Raw genomic sequence first — 23,891 nt, forward strand, 5'->3', positions numbered from 1 at the left:
GGTTGTACCGCAGCCCTATGGGGCAAGGAAGAGAAAATCTCTGGTTTTAAGCCATCCTGGCACCTGACTCAAAGTCCTCTGAGGTCAGCCGGGGTCCCTGGATCAGACCTTTGCAATAAGCAGCCGTTGTTTCCAGACAAAGCAAAAAAATCTGATTTTCTTTGGCTTTGAGGATTTGTTGTATTTTTTTAAAGGAGGAAGAGAACCTCAAAGGACATTTCTTTGTTTTCCCCTGAAGACTGTACTCTTGGCTGCAGACCATCTCTCCTGTACTCAAGCCCTTAAGTGCTTTTTCTCCCTTTCCCCCTGCCTCCCCTTTTTGCTGACAGAGGAGACTGGCTGCGTGTTGCCCTCTGCTATCCCAGGGAAGCCGTTTTCCAGGTGGTGGCGGATATCTACCGGCGTCGGACAGGGACGGTGCACAGCGTAAAGCACTACCTTGCCGCTCCTTCCCGGGCCAGCGCTCTCAACAGCACCGGCGAGCGGCTCTTCTATTTCGACAGAGCGTCGGGGTGAGCCCTGCATTGCCCCTGAACGGGCAGCAAACCCTTGGGGTCTTTCTCTTAGCAGCCCCAGCACCTCCTTTCCCTTTCTCATAGTTAAACTTCAGGCCCATCCATCTTGCATGGTCTTTTCACTGATTTCAGATCAAAATGGAGTTACAGGCTGGAGTACCTGGGTTAGGTCTCTCTCTGTATCACTGAGCGGCGATTTGCATTGCCGTTAAGAAAATGGCTGATTTCTTGCCTGGGCTTAGGTGCTTTGAGGCATCCCTGCTACTCAGATTGCTGCAGGTTTGGGTGCAGTGTAAATATTTGTTAAAATCCACTGGACCCCAAAAGGCCATGAAAAGGAGCCCTCTCGGGACTGCTGCAGCTCCAACACTGAAATAGTTTGGGAAGTTTCAACTTCTTCATATTCCCATAAAGAGAGATTTCTAAAATCATCACACTGTAAAAATTAGATTTTGTGAAAAAAGGAGAGCACCATAGTACATCTCTTATTTTGAAGGCATGAAAAGAGTCCTAGAGATCTTGCACTATCTTTATAAGACTCTAGGACACCTTTGGTTAAAAAAACATATTACGAAACCGTGTTTCTCAGTTAGCTAAAATAGTTAGGGAGGAAAAAAGTGTTTTGTGGTCTAACCATGGGTCCCATGACGCTTCACCTGACTAAGTAGCTACTTCAGGAATCAATCCACAAGTGCCAGATTTGAAAACGAGATGGGATATATTTATTCATTCAACCATAACACATGAGCAATCGAATCCCGGAATGCCTTCCCTGCTAACCGGGCTCCTTGCTGATGGCCAGGTCTCTCTCATGATAGGAATTGTGAAATAACAATTTCCTAATTAATCCTCCTTTTCTTTTTTTGGGGAAAAAAAAAAAGTTGCCCAAATTCTGTAAACAGGTTGTTTACTACTGAATAGTGGGGAAAATGGTTACAGGTGTGCGTCTGTGGGGGAAGAGCCACTACTGCCGGCAGCCATCTGGACCTGGTACATGCAGATTGATGGGTCTAACCTAACTTAATTCTGGCAGTATCAGCCTTTTGGTTCTCTGTTCAATTCAGCAGTGATTTTTTTAGCCTTTCAGGGTACAGAAGGTAAGGGATTGGCTTTTTTCTTTTCCTGTTGTTGTTTTTTAAACTTTATTTCATAATGAGTGGGATGTTTCCCCTTCTTTTTTTAACCCCACATGCTGGATTCTTGGAGAGGAAGCTTACTCATTCTTTCTTCCAGACAAATAGAAACAAATATTTAGTTTTAAAAGAAATAGAAAAAAAATATCCCTTTAAAGCTCGTGTATCTTTTTGATCCTGGAGCTGAACTGAGCTGTTTATGTAGCTTCCTCAGCCTGAATTGCAGAATGGACACGATTGAAAACATACTTAGAACAGCTAGGAAAAAATTGAACTCCAAAGGCCAGAAGACCTGGCTGCCTTTGAGCTTTTGGCATGCATGCCTGGGGCTAAGCTCTGCCGGCGGGCCAGGACCGTGCAACGAGGAGAGCCGAAGGGGAGATGCTGATATTTCCAGGCAAGCCTGTCTCCATCTGCACAACAGCCTGAGCACCACTGCTGCTCTCTCTCTGGTGGGATGCCACCACGCCTGGGGGCAGCCTGGGGTGCCTGGGGCTGGAGAGGGTGCCTGCCCGACAGGACGCTCGCCTGGTGAAGGCAGCTGGCTTGGGCGTACGGGCTGCAAGTGCTGCAGGTCTCGTCATGCCAGGACGAGAGGGGAGCTCGACCTGCGTCCTTGCAGGTCCCATTTTGCAATGGCTGCGCTGTATTACACTGGTCTAAGAGTTGGTTTGTGATGTTGGGAAACGGGAGGGATAATGCAATTTAGCAAGTGCAGACCCTGCCTCTACTCAGCTTCTCCTCTAAGCACGCGGTGGCTCTGATCCCTCTGCTCTCATTTGTAGGTACCTCTTTGTTCACCTGCAAGCCCATGAAGCTCGGAGAGGACACAGTTATTGCTCTCAGCAAGGCTGCGAACGTATTAAAATCATGGCACACATGCACCCAGGGGACTCCTGGAGCTGTGCCCCAAACCCCTTCCCGCAGAGGCCAGCAGCTGCCCAGCGCCCCGTGTCCCAGCACCCAGCTGGGCCGTGCAGGGCGTGTGGGGCCCCGCAGGTACCCGCCGCATGAAACAGCATCTGAGGTTATGCAGCGTGTGTGCATCCACACGAGAGCAATTTGTTTTCACAGCGCGTACGGAAAAGCCGTAGGGAATTCCCACTCGTGAATCTGCCCAGCATCTGGGGCATCTGCCCATGTAACCTGTGTAGAGGGAAGGGTTTTGCCCTGAATTTCTGTAGCTTTTTGTACAATTCCTCAAAGATAGCCTCAAAGAAATTGCCCCACTGGAAGCATGTGAATGCATATTCATGGCACCTTTTTTCCCAATTTCTTTCTTTTAAACAAGAAAAAAAGGACTCTTGAGAAGGCTCAGATTGGATTAGCTTTGAATTCCAAAGTACAACATTGCTGCTAAATTTCAAACTGGGAAGAAATTCTGGTTGATAGGAATGACTGGAAAATTAGAGCCAGGTTCTCCTCTCATTTACTGTAAATTCACCCCACTCTAAATCCTGTAGAATTGTTTCAGGCTCATACAAATCTGCACTTGAGTTTATAGACAGGCAAAATATATGAAATTAATATTCAACTTTTAAACTTACTTAGTGGCAGAGCGACCATCAGAGGTCCCTTCCATCCAGCATTGCCACAATCCTTTGATAAATGATGTCTTAATGATGAGCACTTACTTGTGAACCAGGACCATAGTTTGAAAAAAGAATTCTTAAAATTTTGCGATCATATATACGAGCATTGGTACCTGGTGTCATTTTGTTGATGAAAACCAGTTAGCAAGCCAGTTTTTAAGTTTCTGTCTCTGGTGTAATTGCAGCTTGCTATCACTAGCACACCCTCGGTCAAGTATATAAGGATCCAGATCCAGTCTCTCCACAGGGCGGACACACAAAACCACTTGACATCCGCATTCATTAAGGTAGGTTGTGTTTTATCACATTTGGAATGCTGATTAAACAGGGGAAGCTTTATCTCCAAGGAAAGTTACTGCAAAATCCTGCTGAGCCTTGGCAGAAAGAAATGGGAAGTTCCCCTGGAAAAGGCAAATGCATTGTTCTCTGCTACAATTAGCTCCATTAAAGTCACTGGGAGTTCGTATTCTATTCAGATGAGGATTTGAGCCCTTAAGGGAAAAAAAGGCCTTTTATCACCTCAGAAGAAGAATTAACACCACCACTCTAATGTAGAGGAAGGGGGGAAAAAAGGACACCAGAAGTCATTGTTTACAAAGGATGTAGGGAAAAAAAACAAGTTTGTTTTTCTGATTTTCTCTGCTGGCATTGCACTAGAAGATAAAAATAACTATAGTTCACTACTGAAGGGGTTTGGAGCTGTCAGGTTGTCCCTGCACATGCCTTATATGTCTGTCTAGATGGTGAAGGGTGACTGAAATCATGCTTGCAAGGACACTATCCAGGCTTACATACCTGTGTGCTGCTGAATTATAATTAATGCTAACAAATGCCAAGCAAAGCTGGTACAGCATCCTTAAGGAGTCTGAGCAGCCAAGATTTCTTGCCACATGCACTGGCTGCATCATCAAAAATTTATTCAAAACCATTAGCAAGCAGGTGTTACCGGAGGCAGCATCCTCACCTGCGGTGAAGCGCAGAGACCCGCGTGTGTGCAGCACTCGTAAGACAGGTGTAGTATCCGCAAAGCTGCTTTGCCTTTTCTAAAGCTTTAATGCAGAGTATTGTTTTTCAAAGGAAGTTTTATTTCCGACACATGTACTCCTAGCTGAAGTAAAAGCTGGGCTAGGCAAATGGTAAAGATTAATCTCTAAAGGAGGATTCTTACCCTAAATTTTAAAAGATGCAGGAAATCTGGAAATAATGGGGGCTCCTCTGCTTCACTTCACTCCCAAAGCGCATGTTTTGTTCTTGTTTTGCTGAATGAAATGCGAAAGTTAGAAATGTTTTAGATTTATCATCCAAGCTCCCCAAGAACTGAGGGAACTGGGTGCAGCAGTGCCCAGCTCCAGCTCCCGTGGGGCTGCGTGAGCCCTTGGGCTGGCTCCTCGGCGGGTCTGCGGCATGCGGGCAGGGGCAAGACGCGCAGCAGGGCTGTTTCGCCACCGGCTCCCGTTTAGGTTGGTTTGCAGTGGTGGTTGCTCTCTGCTCCGTGTGCATCCGGACTTTGACACACTTCCCAGGCTTAGGAGTGCGAGACAGCCAGGACCAGGCAAAAGATTCAGTCTGTCTTTGCTCCTCCTCGCTCCCCTCTGCCCAGACATTCATGTTTCCCTTACCCTTGACCCCCTATTGCATTCAGCATCCTCCGACATCTTGCAGAAGCCACTTTTTAACGCTTGGCTCCCTCATTCAGTCTGGCCCTATATTCCCTGGAGGCATTCACAGATGGATGGGATGTATCTGAGCTCCCTGGTGCCTGCAGGCTTTGGACGACTACGTGGATTACAGTGGCGTATCCTGGGCTCAGCGTTCTGACCTCGGTATGCTGTTGCTTTCCTTGGTGGAGGTTGTGTCCTCCCAGGCTGGGCTGCCCCCGGGATGCTGGGGAGATGCACCAGTGCTGGGCACCTCCGACAGCCTTTGCCTTTCTAAAAGCAAATATCGTGGCACATCCTGCGAGGTGTAACCTGGGGAAGGAGCCCTTGCTGTAGGAAAGGAGGAGAGTAGGAGCCACTTGTGCTCCAACTTCTCTGGGGCACCGGGGCAGCCCTAGCAAGAAGGAATATTTTGGTTTTGATATTTACATTTCCAGGGAAAACAAAAAGAAGTCCACGTGTTGCCTCTATTCCCCCATCTGCTGTCTCAGCACCTCTCCCTCGCTCCGTGGTCAGATCTGCTCTGCCAAATGACAGTAATTTCCCCCACATGGAAAGAAACTGTATTAAGACTGAACTAAGCATTTTACTCCCAGGATTCTCAGCTCCCCAAATGTATCTTCCTAATACACAAAAGATGCTGATGACCTAATTTCTCATGTTTTTGTACCCCATTGAGAACTAAGGGTTTTGCTTCCTCCTGCCACTGACCATCTATCAGTGAGGTCACTACATCTGTACTAATTATACATTTAAAATTACAGGGTGTACACCCTTGATGTTTTCCTTGCTTGTAACTCCCTTCTTATGGAAAAGCAGGATCAGAGTCTGAAGCTCCCCAGTCTGCCTCCATAAAACCTACCTCTGTTTTTTGTTGCAGATAAATGACACTGTTTTCCTGTTCAATAGCCGTGGGATATTCTTCGTGGTGCTAGATGCATGTTCAGGAGCAGTCGTGAGCAGGCGGCACTTTGACACAGTTACTGGTGAAAACGCTGCCAGTGCAATAACTGATTATGTTCAAACATTTATAAAAGAGAGGTAAGAAAACTGCTGAGAGCCCAGTTCATGTAGCAACCCGTGGCTGATAGACAAAGAAAGGAAAATGACCTACTTTCATAATCAAACCTGTGCTCTGAAGAAATCTGGCACAGATTAAATATGTACAAATCCCAAATATCACCCAGATAATAAGAGAAGCAGCGTCTCTCTCCCAGGATTGCACAGATTAAAGCAGACAGAGACAGGTTTTCTGGAAAACTGTCAATTCCTTCTAAATTAACCGTTCATTTTCCAGCATGGAGTAGATAAAGTCCTTGCAATGACATTTGCAATCCTGCGGACCTATGCTGGTGTCCAGCAATTTCCTGGCAGCCGATGATTCAGTTTTGTGTTTCTGAAATGAGTTGGTTTCTGTTTACTCTTACTGATTGTTTTTGCCTCTTGTGACAGATGAAAATCGTAGGTGTGCCAGATTTTCCAATAGGACTTTTCTTGGGTGAGCCAATAAATAGACCTGCCTGCCTGCACGGGCTCTGTTGCCTTGCATGTGTCCTGGCAATGGTCTGGATCATCTCTGTTTGTGTCTGTCCCACATTCCTTGTGGTTTTATGTGTCGCCACATAAACATGGAACAGCAGACATTTATGGATAAATTCTTGGCTGCTGGCAGAAGCAGGTCAAATAACCAGAAAACAGACTTTCAGTCCAAGACATTTCTGAGCAGTTCATGACCAAAGATTTGAAAACTCCTGAGTTATTACATCTGTATTTATGCGCATGAGTACGTACATGTATCAAACATGCATGAAGTGACATATATCCATGTGATGCCTGTACATTCGGTTTGATTTTCAGGTAGGATGTGTATTTTGCCGGTCTAGGCATTCAGCTAAATGCAACCGATTGTGCAACCTGTAATTCATTGCAGGTGCAATTCACTGGGGGCTGAAAGCACATCTGTGAGGGCCAAAGCCAGACTGAGGCTTGACTGGAAATCAGACCCAGCATATAGATGGTTTCAGAGTCTCAAGATTGTACAGCAACTGAATTTCTTCTGCGGCTGAGTGTCATGTTCCCATAAAGGATGCACTTGCAAACAGTCATTTGTGCTTGTTTTGATTCCGTGTGAAGCACAGGTTTAATTTAGGAACATTTAAACAGAGGTTTAAACTTAGGAAAGCTTACGTGTGATTGAAATCAAAGGGATTTAAGCGTGTTCTTAAAGTTAAGCAAGCTCTTAAGTACTTTTCTGAATTGGAGCTTAAAGGTCTTGCAGATTCTTAATGAAATAATATTTTGCAATCATGCAGTAATCTCTCTCCTTCTCTTCAGATCGCTTGTTCTCGTGTGCTCTAGAGATATTGCAGACGTGGCGGGGAGCTCTGAAATGTCTGTTTTTACCAGGTTAGGTTCAGCAAAGCCTATTGTCTTCCACAAGGAAGGTAAATGTATTTATTCTACCATCTTTCTTTTGCTTAAGAATTACTGGTGTGTTTCCCTACCAAAAATGTCCACATACTTACATAGTGCTTATCAATATATTTCCTACCACAATATGCCAGTGTAACCTAGTAAAAATCTCTTGGCTTAGGGATGGTGAGAAATACGAGAGCTATTTCAGGGTTTTGACCCTACTACACCAGTGAGAAGCTGCATGCTGCAAATTTTTCATCCTAAAGGGAGCTTGTTTTTCTAACAACAACAAAAAAAAGAATAATTTGATAAAGATTCCATCTCTAAAATTCAACTGCTTTGCAAGGAAAAACAATCAAACCCCAATCATTATGAAGGGTTGATGAAAAAGAAAATAGCCTGAAGTGAAATAGGAGCTTTTTTTTTTTTTTTTTTAATTTAAGGAAGGTGAAATCACCAGTTTTGGAAAGTTCTTATTACAGTTTTACCTTGGATTGCTGCAAGAAATCCATTGGTATCATTAGTCCAGGAAATCCATGCTGGGTTTCCTACTGGAAAACGAGGGGCTATTGAGTCCAGGTTTGGATTTGGGTGATACGGAAATCAGGAAAACAACCAGCCAGTTTGATTAAGATTTCATTTGCAATCTCTCAAGCAGAGATCAGATGGAGAACTGGCTGTATTTCCAGCTTCTTTTTTTTTTCTTGGGGGTTTGGGGATTTTTTCCCCCTACTGCTTTACTGAAATTTATATCAATTTCTGGTTCAAGTTTCAAAGCTCGTTGCTGTGGCTGTTCCAGGGGAGGACAGCATAGTCTTTACAGCAGAGACAGCGATTTCACTTCAGTGCCTGCTTGATTCCCAAGAAGCTGTTTTTTCTTTCATCCTTTTAAAAGCAAAAATTCGAGGTTTTCTTTTTTGTTTTTGTCCTGCAACTTCATTGCTTCATCCTTTCATCAAAGCCCTGAATACTTTTGAAAGGCATTTTTTGATTAAAAAGCAATCTTTTTTGTTTGTTTTGTCAAACTTTGTTCCCTGAACCACCTGTGCCGCTCGCTTGGGCGCAGCACTTCCAGGTCATTTTGGGAGCTCGGTTCAGCCTCCAGCCCCCACTGCTCCCGGGGCACAAAAAGCAGCAAGCAGGGCCACCGCCGTCCTGGGGACATGCTGGCTGGTGGCCATCTCCTTGTCCTGCCACTTCGGTGGGATGCTGGTGTCTGGCGGTGGGACTGAGACGCTGCTGGCCGATCACCTGCCACCCCTGTTTTGCTTTTCTAAGGGCAAGGGTGTTCACCCACGTGTCTGCCCTGATTTCCAGTCTGGGTAATTATGTTCTGCTTCATGAGTTTTCTCCCGCTGATTCAGGTATGCGCACTGTTTGACTTCACAGCTCCAGAAGTGATTGCACGCGGGACTGGTCCATGCTGGGGGGCTGCGTTTCAGGGCAGGCTGGAGCATTTCTCCCAAGCGCATATTGCTTTTGCCAGGGATAATGCAAAAAAACCCTGATCCCTTAACCCCAGCAGGATCAGGATTTAGGGTCTTGTTGCCTGGTTTTGCAAAACCTTATTTAAATTAGAAGTGTTTACAGGAATAGTCTCGATCCAACCAGCTGCAAATAGCCTTGGGAGTCTTTGCAATGAAAAGCATAATATAAACACAAGACATTATTATTAAAATGGAAGAATACATAATGCCTTTGTACTTTGTGACAACAGAGGACCAGAGCAGAGTCGACATGGGGAATAGTTTAGGCATAACAGGAAGAAACTGATGTAAACTAATAAAAGAAGGATTCAGACTGCCTAACCATTTTCATGTAGTCAAATATGAAAAAGTACCAATGCTTAAAAATAGAGTAGAACAATATTCCTGCTAACTGACATCCGGGAACCTATCTTAGCTTATTGAAATACCTGCAGATCTGGGATGCGGTGAGGTTATGGCTTCAGTGAGGCTCATCCTCTCTTTCATCACCCTTTTTCTCTCCTAATTGTTCTGTTATTTTAATCCAAGGAAAAAAAGAAAGGCTGAGAAGTTTCTGTGATGCGTGGAGGGAGTCCACGCTGTGCTGCTAATAAGGGAACCGACCCATCCAGAGGGTCACTCTCTTTGTGTCTGTTTTTCAGGGAGTTTTGCCATGCTTGGCTATAAAGGACAAGCCAAACCCTCCTGGATTAAAGTCCTTAATCATGCAGGTTATCAGAAAGCTGCTTCTCTACAGCATTATATTCCCTTGGAGCTGAAAGAGTATCAATGTCCAGCTAATGCCGATGAGTCGCTAAAATTCGCGTTTTCTGAGAACCACTTGGAGCACATCTCTGCAGAGCCCGCGGGGTAACACCAGCCAGGCAAAGCCCACCGCTGTCACCAAAACCTACTCTTGTTTTTACGGGATTGTACCAAACCGATGGTGTTCACCTGTATATTTTATAACTAATAAATATATTCTCATCTTATCCACTGTGGTAGAGCTTTATTTTTCAAGCAGTGCCTCACAAGGCAGGATGGGAAAAGCCTGTGGGCTGCCCTTCCCAAGGAGAAGTGTTTCAAAGTATCCATGATTTGGGATCAAAAGGTAAGTTTCAAAGGCAAAAAACTGCTCTCTGGTATCACAGAGACTGGAAATGAAATTTGGCGTGGAAACTTTAGCAACATCCAGGGAAACGGATGAACTTCAGCAGAGGTAGGGAATTCTCCCTTCCGTCCTGTTTTGCCTCCATTAACGTCTGCTTTTAAAAAACCTAAGTGTCCATCTGCCACGGCATCTCGGGTGAACTCAGTAACATCTGCTTGCATCAATGGGTAAGCATGCAGTGATCTTACAATAATAACTTTTAATCGAACTGATTATATAGGGTGCAACAAGGAGTTATAAATGTGTGTCTGTCTCTAGCTAATGACTGATGAAGTGATGTTTGTCCAACTGATGTGAACATTTAATTAAAGACCTACAGGAATAAAACTCAGGATAAAGTATGTGCTGTGTTGGGTTAAGTCTTGCGTTCCTTTCAGGCAATGCTCGAATTGACTTTCTGCTCCCATTGGGGGCTGAAATACTGCCAGTATTAGTGGCTAATTCTCTTTGATTTTTTGTTTATGATGCTGCTTTTTGAAGTAAAGACCAAAATAGAGCTTTGTATGCGAACTCAGAAACAACTGATGACCTCACTGACTACAGTTTAAGTACAAATTACCCTGAAATGATGACAGACTCATTTTGGTTTGAACATGATGTTACTTGGTGACAGCAGGGAAGGGGCGGACGATTTCAGACTATCCGTGTCTTTGTCACACAGGTTACTCAAACAGGTAGGTGAAGGCTTTGTTACTAATGTCCTGTCGTTTCTTTGAAATTCTCGGAAATGGCCAAACAAGTTGCTACGGGGAAAGGTTAGTGTTTTGTTGGCCAGACTTTTGCTCCCTGGTGAGTTAGTCGCTCTGGCATCCGCACACCGGCCAGCTGATATTGTGTCTCTGGGCAGGGACTGAAGTCCTTGGCTGGGACGCTTGCCTCCATCAGACTCGTACCACCTGGTGGTCCTTGGACGTGGGGTGAGAGGACACCTGGAAGGTTTACAGGCAGAGGGGGAGACTGTGGCTCCATCCCCACAGCAGGTAGGACGCAGTAGGTGGGGGTCGGGTTTGGCCAGGGGAGACGTCCTGGCTTGCTAGAAAGTGTGAAGAAATCACTGATGCTGCTCGGTAAAGGTAAGATAAAGAGTGATGCACAGGACATCGTGGGCCTGGGCTGGCCCCCGCGGGGAGCGATGGAGGCTGACATCCTTGGTGGAGATGAGGAGTGGTACAAGAGCCTGAGTGGCTGGCACTGACCCTCCAAGGAGCTCCCTGAAGTCCTTTTGAACTCCTATTAGTACCTAATTGTTATGATTTCTGAGGCTGTGCATGGGAAAAAAAAAAAGATGTTTTTGACTTGTGAGCGTAAGCCCAATGTTGGAACAACTACTTACAGAGCAAGCTTTTAGCTTCTTGCAGATTTATTTGATAATCTGTGACAGGTCCAGACCCTGGATCCCAATAAAACTCTGCTGAGCTCTAACCCCAGGCTGAGACTAAACAATTGGCAAAGGAGGGGCCTGGTGAAGGAAGGAGAGGAATGTGCCTAAACCTCTGAAAAATCTCTATTCCTCCTCCCGCCCTAGAAGGAGAGCAAATGGCAAATGTCCTGGAGAGGAAGGCGTGGAGCCGTGGCGAGCCAGATGCAAACAGTGAAGTACCACAAAAGCAAAAAGAAAAATATTTACATCCTGATGCAGTTATTTGGGTAGTTAAAAGCAGCAGTTTGAAGAGGTCCAGGATGCTGTGATCCTCTTCAGCCACTGCACACACTTTCCTTACCTTGGGAGGGAAAAAAGGCTTCAAAACCAGGGACGCTCTGCAGAGGGTACAGTTCCTCCATGGACCCTTGGGACATTCAAGACAATGTTTTCAAAGACTACTGCTAACTTGGCATGCACCAAAAGTCTGTGTGTGTGAAGCTGTGGGGGTAAGTGTCGCGTTGGCGTGCATTTGTGGAAAGCTGTGGTATTCCTCCCGGGGATTTCCTGAGCAGGAGGATCTCCACCCGCATGCTGGAGTCCATATGGATTGTGCATGTCCACATGGACCTGCAGCTAATCCGGGCATGTTCAGTACACCTAATGCAGCCAGGACATACGGCCGTCCTGGGTATCCCCAGAGCATTTCTGCAGTGGGAAGACAGTAGCTCTGGCGCTCCCTGAAAGCATTAGCCTGGCTGCACGCTGAGTTACTGTCAGCAGGCACAGCAACGTCAGTGTACCCTGAGCCTCTGAAAATGGGGTTCAGCTTCCCATCACTTTGATGCTTTGAAAACTTCATGCGGTGGATGAGGGTTTAATTCAGTGAAACGCTGAGCACTTCGAAAGCATGTGAAACTGGGAGTCAGTCAGCCTCGGATGGGTGGAGTGATATGAATTGCAAATGATTTTGTTTTAGCTGAGCCAAAAATTGCTTCCTTTCCTTTTCAAGGTCTGTAAGCCTCTGCAAAAAAAAGTTAATTCTGAAAAAAAGCATAGCTTTAAAATAACTCTTTTTTTCCCTTTTATTTCTGTCTCAAAATAGTTCGCCAATATTATAACAAATTTGCAAACACCTTAGTTTCCTTTAGTTTATTCATTGTAAAAATTTCCTCTAACTCCTGCTCCTTGTTCAGAATCTGTTTTTATGAACAACAGGAATCAAGGAACTTGCAGTGATGTTTATATACGGAATACGTGAGCAGAACCTTCTTCCTTGTAGGGAAAGATATTAGATAAATTTATAAGAAACCAAGGTTCGCTGGGAAAAAAGTCAGAGTGCTGCTCTTGATTCCAGTATCGATTTCCTTGAGAAGTAAAGTCCGTTCCTGAGTTTAATCCTCCTCTACTTGCCAGTAAAGAAGAGTAGGCCATGGTGGGGTGGCAAGCAGAAGATCAAGATGAAGAGCAGAGGCAGCTCTGCTGCTGTCGTGCACTGGGACTGGGAAAGCATTTTCATTAGCAATCCCTGGAAATGTGTTTGTTTGTAAGGCCGTCCGAAGGCTTTAGCTGGGTGTGCAAAGGCTCCCCTGGCACAGGGATGTCACTGTAGCAAGAGCTGGCACATCCTCGGGTCAGAAAGGCAAATGTGCTCCTCAAATCCATCTTCTCAACTGGGGCTAAAATGCAAAATTCCCCGAGTGGGGTGGGAGGACAGTCGCTGCTGTGCAATGTCAGCAAGAAGATAGCAGAGGCGCTAATTAAACAGCTCCTCACTCTCTCAGGAATCAGCTTCCAAATCGATGTTGGCTTCTTTGCATATGAATGAGGAAGCATGCAGCAAGGCTTCAGACCTAGCCATCAAACCACTAACACCCCAGCATCAGCTGTGGCAGTGGGAAGGTCCAGGTTTGGCCAGCCGGAGCACGAGGGGTGCACCATGGCCCTGACCCATCAGGGTCCCCTGGAGCATCTCACCTTGCAGAGATGGTCCCTGGGGAACACAGATTTTACTCACAGGTCCTCTCAAGTATCTGTGCAAACTGATGTCTGCTGACAGTTCACTCTCCGCCAGGCTAAAAGGCACTTTTTCCATGTGAGCTTTTCCTGCTTTTCCCTGGGGATGGCTCCAGATCCCCGCTCTGCCCCCACACAGGTCTGTGGCCTCTCTTGCAGTAGCAGCAGTAGCATCCATCAGGTTGTGGGCAGGTTCCTTGCTCCTGTTTGACATCTTTTCCAGGGGACATCAGGTAGCTGCTGCTCTTCTCCCGTCCTTGCCATGTTTGTAATGGATGGTTAATGCTCCCGTTATGCCCTGCTTGACGTACCAGAAAGGAGCCTCATCTTCAGCAGATGATGATACTCCAAAGTGTGTCAAGCCCGTCTTAAAAAGCATGTTAAGATACCCAATATCATGAGTTGCTTTTTAAAAATTTTGGTGCCAGGCTTGGGTGGTTGGCCCAGAGCTGTGCAAGGTGGCGAGTCGAGGTCGGAGCCTGGCGTGTGTTTCTGAACGGCTGGCTGTGCCGCTCCGGAGAGCTCTGATTCGGGGTGTCCGTGTGACCCCACCACGATGCCTGTGACAATCCAGCTTCCTCAGATCATTTCTTTGCCATTTTGCTCTCGGGATTGTCTGCTCTGTGTTGCCTCCAGCATCAAAACTGCATGGAGGGCGGTGGATCAGGATTCCTGTCCATGCCGTGCGCTTTCTAGTACAGTATCGCTGCCGACACCTGCGGTAGCAGCCAGCTGAGGACTAATGGTTTCCTGCATCCACTTTTAGCATTGTCTGCTGCTATTGTTCACTTTTTGGAAAGATCCAGCAGCTGGGAATCATTTCAGAAAGTCTGCCTTGCCAGATCCAGGAATATGAGTCCCGCTTGCCATCGCCAGGCAGCTTTTAATGGCTAGATGAAAAAGCTTTTCTCACCCAAGAGAGGAGTCACAGATGGTATTTGAGAAACGTTGGAGATGATAGACTCAGGAGGACACTTGTATGGCCCTTACGCTCTCAGAGTGCCCGAATCTGCAGGGAGCTTTGTTGACATAGCTGGTTATGTCAGAGCTGAACTCGGCCACGTGGCGCCTGTTCAAGTGAGCCGTAGCGTACCGCTGCATCCCCACGCGGCGCTGGGCGCTGAGCGCTGGGCTGATGACACGGCTGCCTGGCAGGAGGTAACCGCTCCTGAGTCTTCAGCAGGAGTCATTAATGAAAAGAGTCGCTATCTCGTCCTCCTCTTATATTTAACAGTAAAATCAAACATGTCACTGTTTGTGTCTAGTATTTGGGAGAGACGCTTAACTGAGAGCCGTTGAAGGAAAATTCCTGAGATTATCCTCCGAGCAGCATTTTTCTGGCAGTGTGTTAGTCAGAGCTGAATCAGAGGAGTTGGATCCTCTTGGCCCTCTGGGCTCTCAGCCTTTCCAACCCGAGTGCCAGTTAATACTAACACTGCAATGAACTCGGGCTCGCTGCGAGCCGAATCAAACACCCTACCTCAGTCACAAAATAAGCAGGATATTCTTTGGACTGTGGCAGATCAGACACCACAAAAACACTGGAGCCTGGCACACAGCTGACGCCTCCAAAAATGACAGGACTTTCCAGTCTCTGATTGCTTGTTTTGATCTCTGCTGATGAAGATGGATGTAATCAGGGAAGCAGTCCCCGGTGAGCAGCTGGGGGTATAATAGCAGAAGCCATTTTGCACAACCTGATGGTAAGTACTGTGCAGTTCTTGGCTCTAAAGAAAGCAAAGGCTGTGAAATTTCTTACACTAATTTCCTACCAGTTTGCTACAGGTCACTGGCAGAAACAAGATCATGAGCTGGATGGAGCAGAGATGCCCCTCTGAGTTTTTAATGGGCCAGAGCAAAGAAATGTCTTTGCTACCTATGAAGCAATAGGAGAGCAAATGCATGCCATCACTGTCAAAAATTCAGTCCCTTCTTTTTATTTTTGTGAATTCTCGTATCATCTGATTGTATTTTATGACCAATACCTTACCAGTTGGAATCTGGCTTTATGCAACAGTAACATACAGCTGTGTCCACGCTGTAAGAAACTCTGTTTATCTGTAATGACCATCCTGTTACTATTACCACTCGTTTAGTTTTTCCTCTATCGTTAAAGCAGAATCTAGTGATGGGGTTCGCAGATTAGGCTGTGTAATAATTGTTAATAAATCTTGACATTTTAATGGTGACTGCTGTACTTTGGGCGTACATCTAATAATGTTCCTTTAAGAGAGCCCTGGCTTATCAAACGTTGATGGTTAATGCTGTTAAAATGTCAGACACGTGCAGCCTGGTTCTGGCACAAATTCCATGGCGACGGTATTGCTCTCTGATAATGTATATCATTCAAAGTTATAGCGTTACTAAGTGCATTCCTCTATTCTACTGTTCTGTAACAGCATTTCAGCACCTGATAGACTGTACCGAGCCCCGAGTCTATGCTGTTTCCAGAGCTCATGGCTGTCAAATACACTACACCAAAACAAGCAAACATTTTCCTGTTGGAATATTTCCTGACAAATCTGGTTCTAATGCTATTTTTAATACAATCATTGGATTACATGTGGGTTGAACATATTGTTGCACTTCAAGCTATATCACCTTTATGAAAAGTACAGACATGTGTTTTGCATATATACACTGCAAAATTTGCTCCAGACTAAATCCTGGCTTCTTGCATATCTTTTTCTCGTGTTTTTTGTTTGGTTTGTATTAACAAGTGACATGAAAAATAACATGTGGGTTTTGCCCTAAAGAAATTGGGGTACCCTGGAGTTTTTTTCAATTGCTTTTTTTGCGTCTAACTAAGCTGTGTGATGCATACGTTTATCCTATTTCATCACTGTGATGTGACATGACAGCTACAAATAAATGTCTTCGATATTCCTGAGATACTGGCTTACATGATAAAACCTAACGGCTCCAAGGACTACACGCGAATTTTAAACAGTGCCTTATGAATACAGAGCATTGACACTTACAGAAGTGGGTGTCCTTGCTTCAGCGTGAATATGCACGTCAATAAATTGTCGTGAGCACGGGGCAGAGCTGCAGAATCAATCACTGGAGAGAATCACATTAATTCTAACTTGGATTTTCATGACACTGCTTGTTTGTTTTTGCTGGGGGTTGGCTACTGAAGAAACGAAAACAATGTTAGGTAGACCGGTTTCAAAAGCAGCTTTTGGTTTTGCAAGAAAATTCTGGGCTGACACATTAAATAGACAATGTTTTCTTGGATCTGAAATCTAAGAAACTGCATGCTTCAGACTGGAAGTGCGAGTATGGTTTATCTTGGGGGGGCACAAAACACCATTGCTAAACATGTGTGGGTATTATGGGGGGAGAGAGATGCCATCGAGAGGTTACGTCATGGAAATTTGTCACTCCGCAAATGCCGCCTCTGTTGTGTTTCATTACTTTTTTGCCCATGTGAATATTCAGCCCTAGAGAGTCTTGACACTGGATGTGTTCATACTGCATTCCTAAGGCGTTTTTGGTTACATCAGGTGGTTGCTTTCTGAGTGTCTATTTGGATTCCCAAGAGGGTTTATCCTAAACCAAATGAAGGGTGAGCAGCTACCCTTGGTTTCTTGCTCTGTTTGGGCTGGTCCCGAAGCAGCGTGAAGGTGTTCTCGGTCATAGAGCTGAATGGGAGCGGGTGTGGGCTGGCATAAAGCTGGATATAACCTTTTTTGTGCAGTGAATGGTTTTTGCATGAGCTGGAAAAAAAAAAAGTGACATTTGCTTGATATTCTTTCTTCACAGGTATCCAGCCAGAGAATTAAAAATCCTGAAGAATGGCTCTACCTACCTCCAAGTATCTGGCCAAAAACTTCATTTTTCTTCTGTTTGTAATCTCTTCTGTAAGTACAGGTAAGTTTTCCTGCCATGCAGAAAAAGGGCATTGTTTGTAACACTATTTTTAAATAAAGACATTGCTGGTTTAGATTGAGCAGCTTTTCACTCTTCTTCATATAAGAAGAGTCAAGGACAGAGTGAGAAAACTTGGGAGAAAAGCAGTTTTCTGATGTGCCAATACTCGCGATCGAGGGCAGCTGGAGTGGCAAAGGCTGAAATTTCTGAGCAGGTGAAAGTACCCTCAGGAATCTCTCAGACTCTGCCACGCGTTCTTAAAAACAAACCCAAATCCAACAAACTGCCACAAAGAAATAACAAAAGAAACCTCAGGTCCTAATAGCTGTGGCTGTGGGAGATGGAGCCGAGCATTTTGCTGCGTTGCCCAAGCCCAGATGTGGAGAGCAAAAAGCTCTGGGCTGGGACATCCCTGCCCCTTGGGTTTTGTCTCTTCCTAGCAGTCCTCTTCCTAAGTGGTTAGGGAGGGGGGAAAACGGAAGCTGCATATACATATTCTAAATAGAGCTAATCTGAGGGTTTGTATTTGTTTAAAACAAAGAGACCGTATGTCTTGCCCCTAACGCTGCAGCTGCATGAAGCGACGTTTCATTGACATGTTCAGGCCCTTTTGGTCAAGAAGCAAAACATTCAGTCAATTCTTGTGCTGGGTGGAAGTTGCGCTCTTATTTAAAAAATGACAATGAGAGTAATAGTACAAGCTGGCAAGGTAGCTGGACCAGCTGGCAGAAGATGCTCAGCCCTCCGGTGTCCTTGGCGCAGCGGATGCGGGTGCTGTGCACGGTTACTGCTCTCTGGTAGGAATTAGTTACTGAAATTGGGAATTTGGGTCCTTTGTTCTGAATTGTGTTGACTTTTGCCGATTGTCATCCCAAACACCAGTGTAAATTCCTCTTGATTTCCCCTTAGGCTTCACTGTCTACCTCTGTTTCTAAATAATGAATTTTGAGGGCACAAGTCATCTTTTGAGACTGCAGGAAGCTCTTTTGGACGCTAGCATAGCCAAGTAAATGGAAAAATGAACAAGCTTTTATCCTATCCACTTAATCTCATTGACAAATTATACCTCTATATTTGAATCAATTCTTTTGGTTTATTTAGCTTCTCATCATGAGCAAATTTTTCTATTATCCTTATTCCTATGGGAATAACAGCTCATTTTTTTAATTTGTTGTCAGTGTTTATTACAATTATATTTGAACATCTATTTACAATGCAAGTCCCATTTCCTGCCTGAAGTATTTTTCTTTTCCAACTCTTATTAATTCTGTGTGTCTTCTGGTAGGAATCCAGAAACTCCTTCTTATTTTCCTCAATTACTGTAAATTGGGAAAAGTGCCTCTGACATTACTGATACCTTGCAGTTTTCAGCTGGCACAAGTCAAAATCAGGCCCTGGATGTTTATCAGTATTTGACTTGCTACCTGGTAGGTTATTAGCCCTCTCTGATTTGATCACTTCATGTATATGGAAAAAGTTTGCAGAGAGCCAAGGCATATGTTGCCCACATGAAATGTCCCTTGCTTACCTTGCATAGCTGGTATTTAATGGGTCTCTGGAGACATGAAGGCAGTGGCTGGTCCAATTCTATTGTTTTCTTAAGACATGAAGCTGGTGGAGGAATCTGAGAGGAAACTGAATGCAGATGGACAGATTTTGTTTCTGTTGCTGTGGAATTACAGATGTCTCTCAAGTTTCACAGTGGCAGCACACAACAGCTCGCTGTCAACGACACCAGCACCGGGACTTGTTTCCTTGCATGGATTCACACCGTTGTCCTTTCCATTAACTGAATGCATTAGTATCTGTGGGGCAAAAACCACCCAACTTTACTATACTAGGTGCTAGAGACATAACCCTGCTGAAGTCAAGGTCTTTATCCCATGTCTATTATCATTGATTTGTGGATCCTGTAGGTTTCCTATGGTGTTTTTGTTTCAAAGGATAAAAACTGGAGAGTTGATGAGAACTCCCAACCCTTTCTCATGGCAAAGGGCTCATTGTTCAAACTTCCACTGACCTCAGCTTCCTAGGATTAGAAAGGTTTCTACCCTCAGAAAATATGCATCACACATGGGACTCTCGCACTCGCGGTTTTGTTGATTAGAGTAAGATGTGAGGCTCACATGTCGAGTGAGATTATATCAGGGAAATATTTTATCTTAAGTAAATACTTACAACATGAGACTCTTGGATTTGGTGTGAGAGCCATTTAGACTAACACGTCATGGCAGTCCGTAATCAAATTTGTGTGTGGGGACTGGTGATGTGTGAACCCAAAGCGAATGAATCCTTGTTGCTTCTGCCTGGAAAAGTTCACAAACCCAGAGTCTCTCTCCTGTGAGATTCCTGTTGCTCTCTGTTATTGGGTGGACTGGTAATTCCTTGGTGCTTGGTGTTTTCATGTTAGTTTGAGCACTTTTACTTTCCATCTCCAGTGAAAACACAGTATGCAAACATATATTAACATCTTTACATTAAACAAAGCTTTTCAAAGCCTACCGGTATTTTGCGGGCATTTTTAAAGGTAGTAGTTGTTTTATCCCTTCATCAACATCTTCCCTGGCCTTTGTGTCTGGATGGTATGAACGGAGCTGAGTGTCACTGCAGGAAGGGCTCAGTTACAGCATCTTCTCGATAGTTTTCTGGAAACTGCGTCCCTCGCAAGGCTCCTTTGCATCAGGTAGCGGCTTTTTCCATGCTTCCAGAAAACAGAAAACCATACAGCTTAAGCTGTTGTTTGTTTTCCTTTGGCCGTGACCCACATGTACTCTGCTGCACTGAGATATTACCGTGTTCCAGGGAGTCAGGAAAGGGGGATACCAAGAATGACGCCCAGATATGGAACTTTCTGTCTTGCACTGAACAAATGGTAATTGTCTTCCCTCTCCATCTCTACCCAGCAGAAGCAGCTGTCTCATGTCCTGATAAGGATCCTGAGTTAGAAAACTGGAACCCAGGTCACAACGAAGAAAACCGCATTGAAATCCGTAATGGCAGGAAGCTCCTTCTCGCTTCTTCTGCGACTGTCCACTCTATCCACATCACCGATGGAGGTAAAACCTGCTGGTGGCGAGGCTGGGAGAGGTGTGCTTTCCACTGTGGCTATTTAAATCACTCTGTCTCACACTGGGAGAGCTTTCTGCTTCTTGCTGAGAACTGGGTGGCTACCGGACAAACCCAGCTTTAATTCGGTGCAAGGGTGGATGGTAGCTGAGATGCTATCAGTTCCTTAGCCATTATAATCAACATATTTGATGTCCTTTCTGGAGAATTTACAAAAGTGCCTCAGTATACTCATTAGTTCTACTTCTGTGATTTGCTTCAAAAACATTTTTTTACTAAGTCATTGTCCTGATAACATCATTCTGCAATAGTTGTTTTCTCAGGGTCTCAGGACAGGGCAGACACATATGTGCCTCTTTGTCTCTAAGGACAGAGTCATAGTGTTGCTGGTGGCTGCTAGCATGAATAGCTTTTATTCATCCTAACTCTAAATTTCTGTCTCAGTTTCGAATAAGTCCTCTTCCACACAAATCTTAATTGCATTCTTCAAGAATTGGACTGAATAAAAAACATGTAATGTTTTTAGGATTTGTATTGACAGCTGTTTTGGGGAGGATGGGCAGAATTTTTCAAAAATTGAGATGAGAGCCCAGCACTGGGTTTAGCACAATGGTATCACAACCTCTGATGAGCTGCTCTGTGTTAAAGCAAATTTCATAACCTTTTCTACATAGGAAAACTGGTCATTAAAGACAACGTGCAGCCTATAATTTTGCGTACTAGACATATACTTATTGAAAATGATGGAGAGTTACATATCGGCAGTGAGATGTGCCCTTACCAAAGCAATGTGGTTATCATCTTATATGGGCGGTACGTATGCACAATGAAATATTATCTTAGAACTTTCTAGGATCTCTCTTCCACAACTGGGAACAAAATATACCTTAAAATTACATTTTCTCAGATATACTCATCATCAGTGCCCTGTGGAAAGTTCAGTAGCTTCTTAAAAAATTTAAATGCCCTGTAAAAAATTGATGCAGTTTTGGGTCTGGTTTCAAATACTGCTGGAGATGAACATATTTGGGCATGCCAGAAAATCAGCATGCACCTTGCCACTTGCCACCACTCAAGCTGATTTTCTAGAATAGACTTAAAGCCTGAAGCGTTCTTTTATTCTGAAAATTCTCCTCCCTAAAGGTCCTTTCTTTCTGCATGAGAGTGGTGAGCCAAAGGATAATACATGTATGTCCTGCAGATTGCTACAGGATCTCTTAGGTTTTCAAGGATGTTAAACTCATATTTAACAACCACTAGACATCCTAGCTCCTGTTTAGGGTCCTAACTTTCTCCAGAATTTAAAAACACAAACATGTCGTTCAGCCTGGGCTTCAGGTCTCCTCTGGCCTGGAGGTAATGAATCTAACATATATAATCTGAGTTCCAGATTGCTGCTGGTCTTCAGTAGTTGCTAGTATTATTTCAAATAATTTATTTTCTGTACAATGTGGGCAGTTGCTGATTCTTAAAGTTGAAAGAAATGCGTTGCAAATCATGACACTTCTCTCCTCGGGCCATAGAAGGACAAGGGGAGAGGCTCCTTGACTGTCAGATACAAACCCCAAACTGGTTCGTTTCCTTCCTTCCTGCTGCAGAGCGGATGACGGCAGCCAGCCGAATCCCTACTTTGGGCAGAAGTATCTTGGAGTAAGTAAGGGTGGCACTCTTGAGATCCATGGCAAGAAAAAGCTGTCCTGGACTTTCTTAAACAAAACTCTTCATCCTGGTGGCATGGAAGAAGGTGGATATTACTTTGAAAGGAGCTGGGGCCATCGGGGTGTCATTGTCCATGTTATTGACCCAAAGACAGGAGCAGTTGTCCATTCAGATCGGTGAGTGACTTTTCAACTGTCTAGATGTGAAGATGGTTGGGGACAGCATCTCAGCAAGCTCAGAAACACACATTTTAGCATCTTGTTCAAATGGGTGTTATTGCATGTATATACAATTCTTTCTAGATCAGTAATCTCCAAAACCAAAGAGTGAGCAGTGTTACCACCTTGCTATTCTGTCAACTAGAGTTTAATGAATTCGGCTTAACAGAAACCCCTAATACACCCTGTCAGACATGTGCTTTTGCAACGGGAAAACAATTACTGTAAACAATACAAGAGCTATTTCTTTATAGCACTTGCTTTTCAGTATGTAAAGCTGCGATGCTCAGTGAAGTAAATGTTTTCGGGTGTTTTTATCACTTCAGGTTTGATACCTACAGAGCGAAAGAGGAAAGCATACGTCTTGCCCAGTACTTGGGCAGAGTTGCGAATGGCATGATCCTGTCAGTTGCTGTGAACGATGAAGGATCTAGAAACTTGGACGACTCAGCCAGGAAAGCAATGACCAAACTGGGCAGCAAGCATTTCCTCCACCTTGGGTTTAGGTATGTGCCAGTCCTGCCAGTTCTCCCAGCACAGAGGCTTTATTATGTTCCTGAGATGTCCAAATAATTCCACTCTCTCAAAGGCACAAAGTTCTTTCACATGGAAAAAAAAAAGAGGGAAACTTCTCAATGTGAAGTTTTAGCAGTTAATTAGATAGTTTAAGATGCACTCAGTGTCTATATTGGGTATTTTTATTAGCAGATTGAGGAATAGCATATGATTCACATTAAAAAATATGTTTTTCCAAGATATTGTTCCCACAAGTTACTTATTCCAATTTATTTTTAAGCCATCCCCCAAAGATTAAAGAAGCATTTTTACATACACACAGTGGATTGGATGGGCTGAACATTAAGGAGGGTAGAATAATAGCCATGTAACCCTGGTTAGGTACATGTAGACATGCATACAGCATATTCTTCAGCTTGTCCAATACATATTCGGGGACTCATGCAGCACAGAAATTTAGCATGCATGAATTTATGCTGTGGACTGTAAATACTTCTGTGGCCAATACAGTGTCTATGTTGGCACACACACTGTTGAGAATATTTGTTATTTACCCAACTGTAGCCATTATATTTTTTGTGTTTATCTGAATTTATGGAGGCTTTTTTCTTTAAGAGGATGTTTGTCCCTCTGGGGACTACAGTCTGTGCAGGCACTAAGAGGGTCACTGCAGAACACGAAAAAAACTCTGCCTTGTAGGGAGAAATGAGCCAATACAGCAGTCTGTGGGAACAGACAAGTGTCAGCTGGGCACGTGCAGATGGAGTAAGATTTGGGGTGGTTGATTAAGAGGTTGTGTCAAATATTACAGGGGCTCTCGTGCACCAGATAACACATTTCAAAGAATCAACCAAGGCTGGAGAAATAGTCTCCAAAACCAGGCTATTTCCATCAGTGCAATGCTTGCTCTCAAATATGCAGACCCCATATTAAAGCCCAGTAGCCTGCTGGGTTTCTTTTCAAAGACTGAAACAGAGAAAGATTTTTGAATATTATACTTTTTTTTTCCAGTTGTGCAACAGGAAGAAATTGATGGGTTTTGCATATGTTTATAAAAGTAAATTGCACTTGATGTTTTTAGGCTGCTGTGGTGTTTTAATGCTAGTTTCTCACTTCTTTGCCTTGTGCTTATAATGGAAATACCATAGAAATTCATGCATGGATGTGTGACTTTCAACATTGCTATTGTTTGCAGTCAAAAAGCTAATCCTTGCCATGCTGTTATCTGAA

At 44.3% G+C, this 23,891-nt stretch overlaps 2 protein-coding genes across 2 annotated transcripts in view; both read left to right on the forward strand.

Moving 5' to 3' along the window:
* LOC142086660 (cell surface hyaluronidase CEMIP2-like) overlaps positions 1 to 9,771 on the forward strand; it is a 56,760-nt gene extending 46,989 nt beyond the window's left edge. The window contains exons 20-25 of the mRNA XM_075159934.1: positions 330 to 512; positions 2,434 to 2,647; positions 3,426 to 3,527; positions 5,779 to 5,939; positions 7,233 to 7,342; positions 9,412 to 9,771. Coding sequence (XP_075016035.1) covers positions 330 to 512; positions 2,434 to 2,647; positions 3,426 to 3,527; positions 5,779 to 5,939; positions 7,233 to 7,342; positions 9,412 to 9,653 — 1,012 coding nt within the window. The 3' untranslated portion in view covers positions 9,654 to 9,771. The remainder of the gene's footprint in view (positions 1 to 329; positions 513 to 2,433; positions 2,648 to 3,425; positions 3,528 to 5,778; positions 5,940 to 7,232; positions 7,343 to 9,411) is intronic.
* Positions 1 to 23,891, forward strand: part of CEMIP (cell migration inducing hyaluronidase 1) — a 113,834-nt gene that overhangs the window by 40,232 nt on the left and 49,711 nt on the right. Inside the window, exons 2-6 of the mRNA XM_075159935.1 lie at positions 17,095 to 17,202; positions 20,106 to 20,258; positions 20,943 to 21,081; positions 21,867 to 22,103; positions 22,472 to 22,651. Coding sequence (XP_075016036.1) covers positions 17,127 to 17,202; positions 20,106 to 20,258; positions 20,943 to 21,081; positions 21,867 to 22,103; positions 22,472 to 22,651 — 785 coding nt within the window. The 5' untranslated portion in view covers positions 17,095 to 17,126. The remainder of the gene's footprint in view (positions 1 to 17,094; positions 17,203 to 20,105; positions 20,259 to 20,942; positions 21,082 to 21,866; positions 22,104 to 22,471; positions 22,652 to 23,891) is intronic.

Source organism: Calonectris borealis, chromosome 11 (genome assembly GCF_964195595.1).
Source record: "Calonectris borealis chromosome 11, bCalBor7.hap1.2, whole genome shotgun sequence".
NCBI lineage: Eukaryota > Metazoa > Chordata > Aves > Procellariiformes > Procellariidae > Calonectris > Calonectris borealis.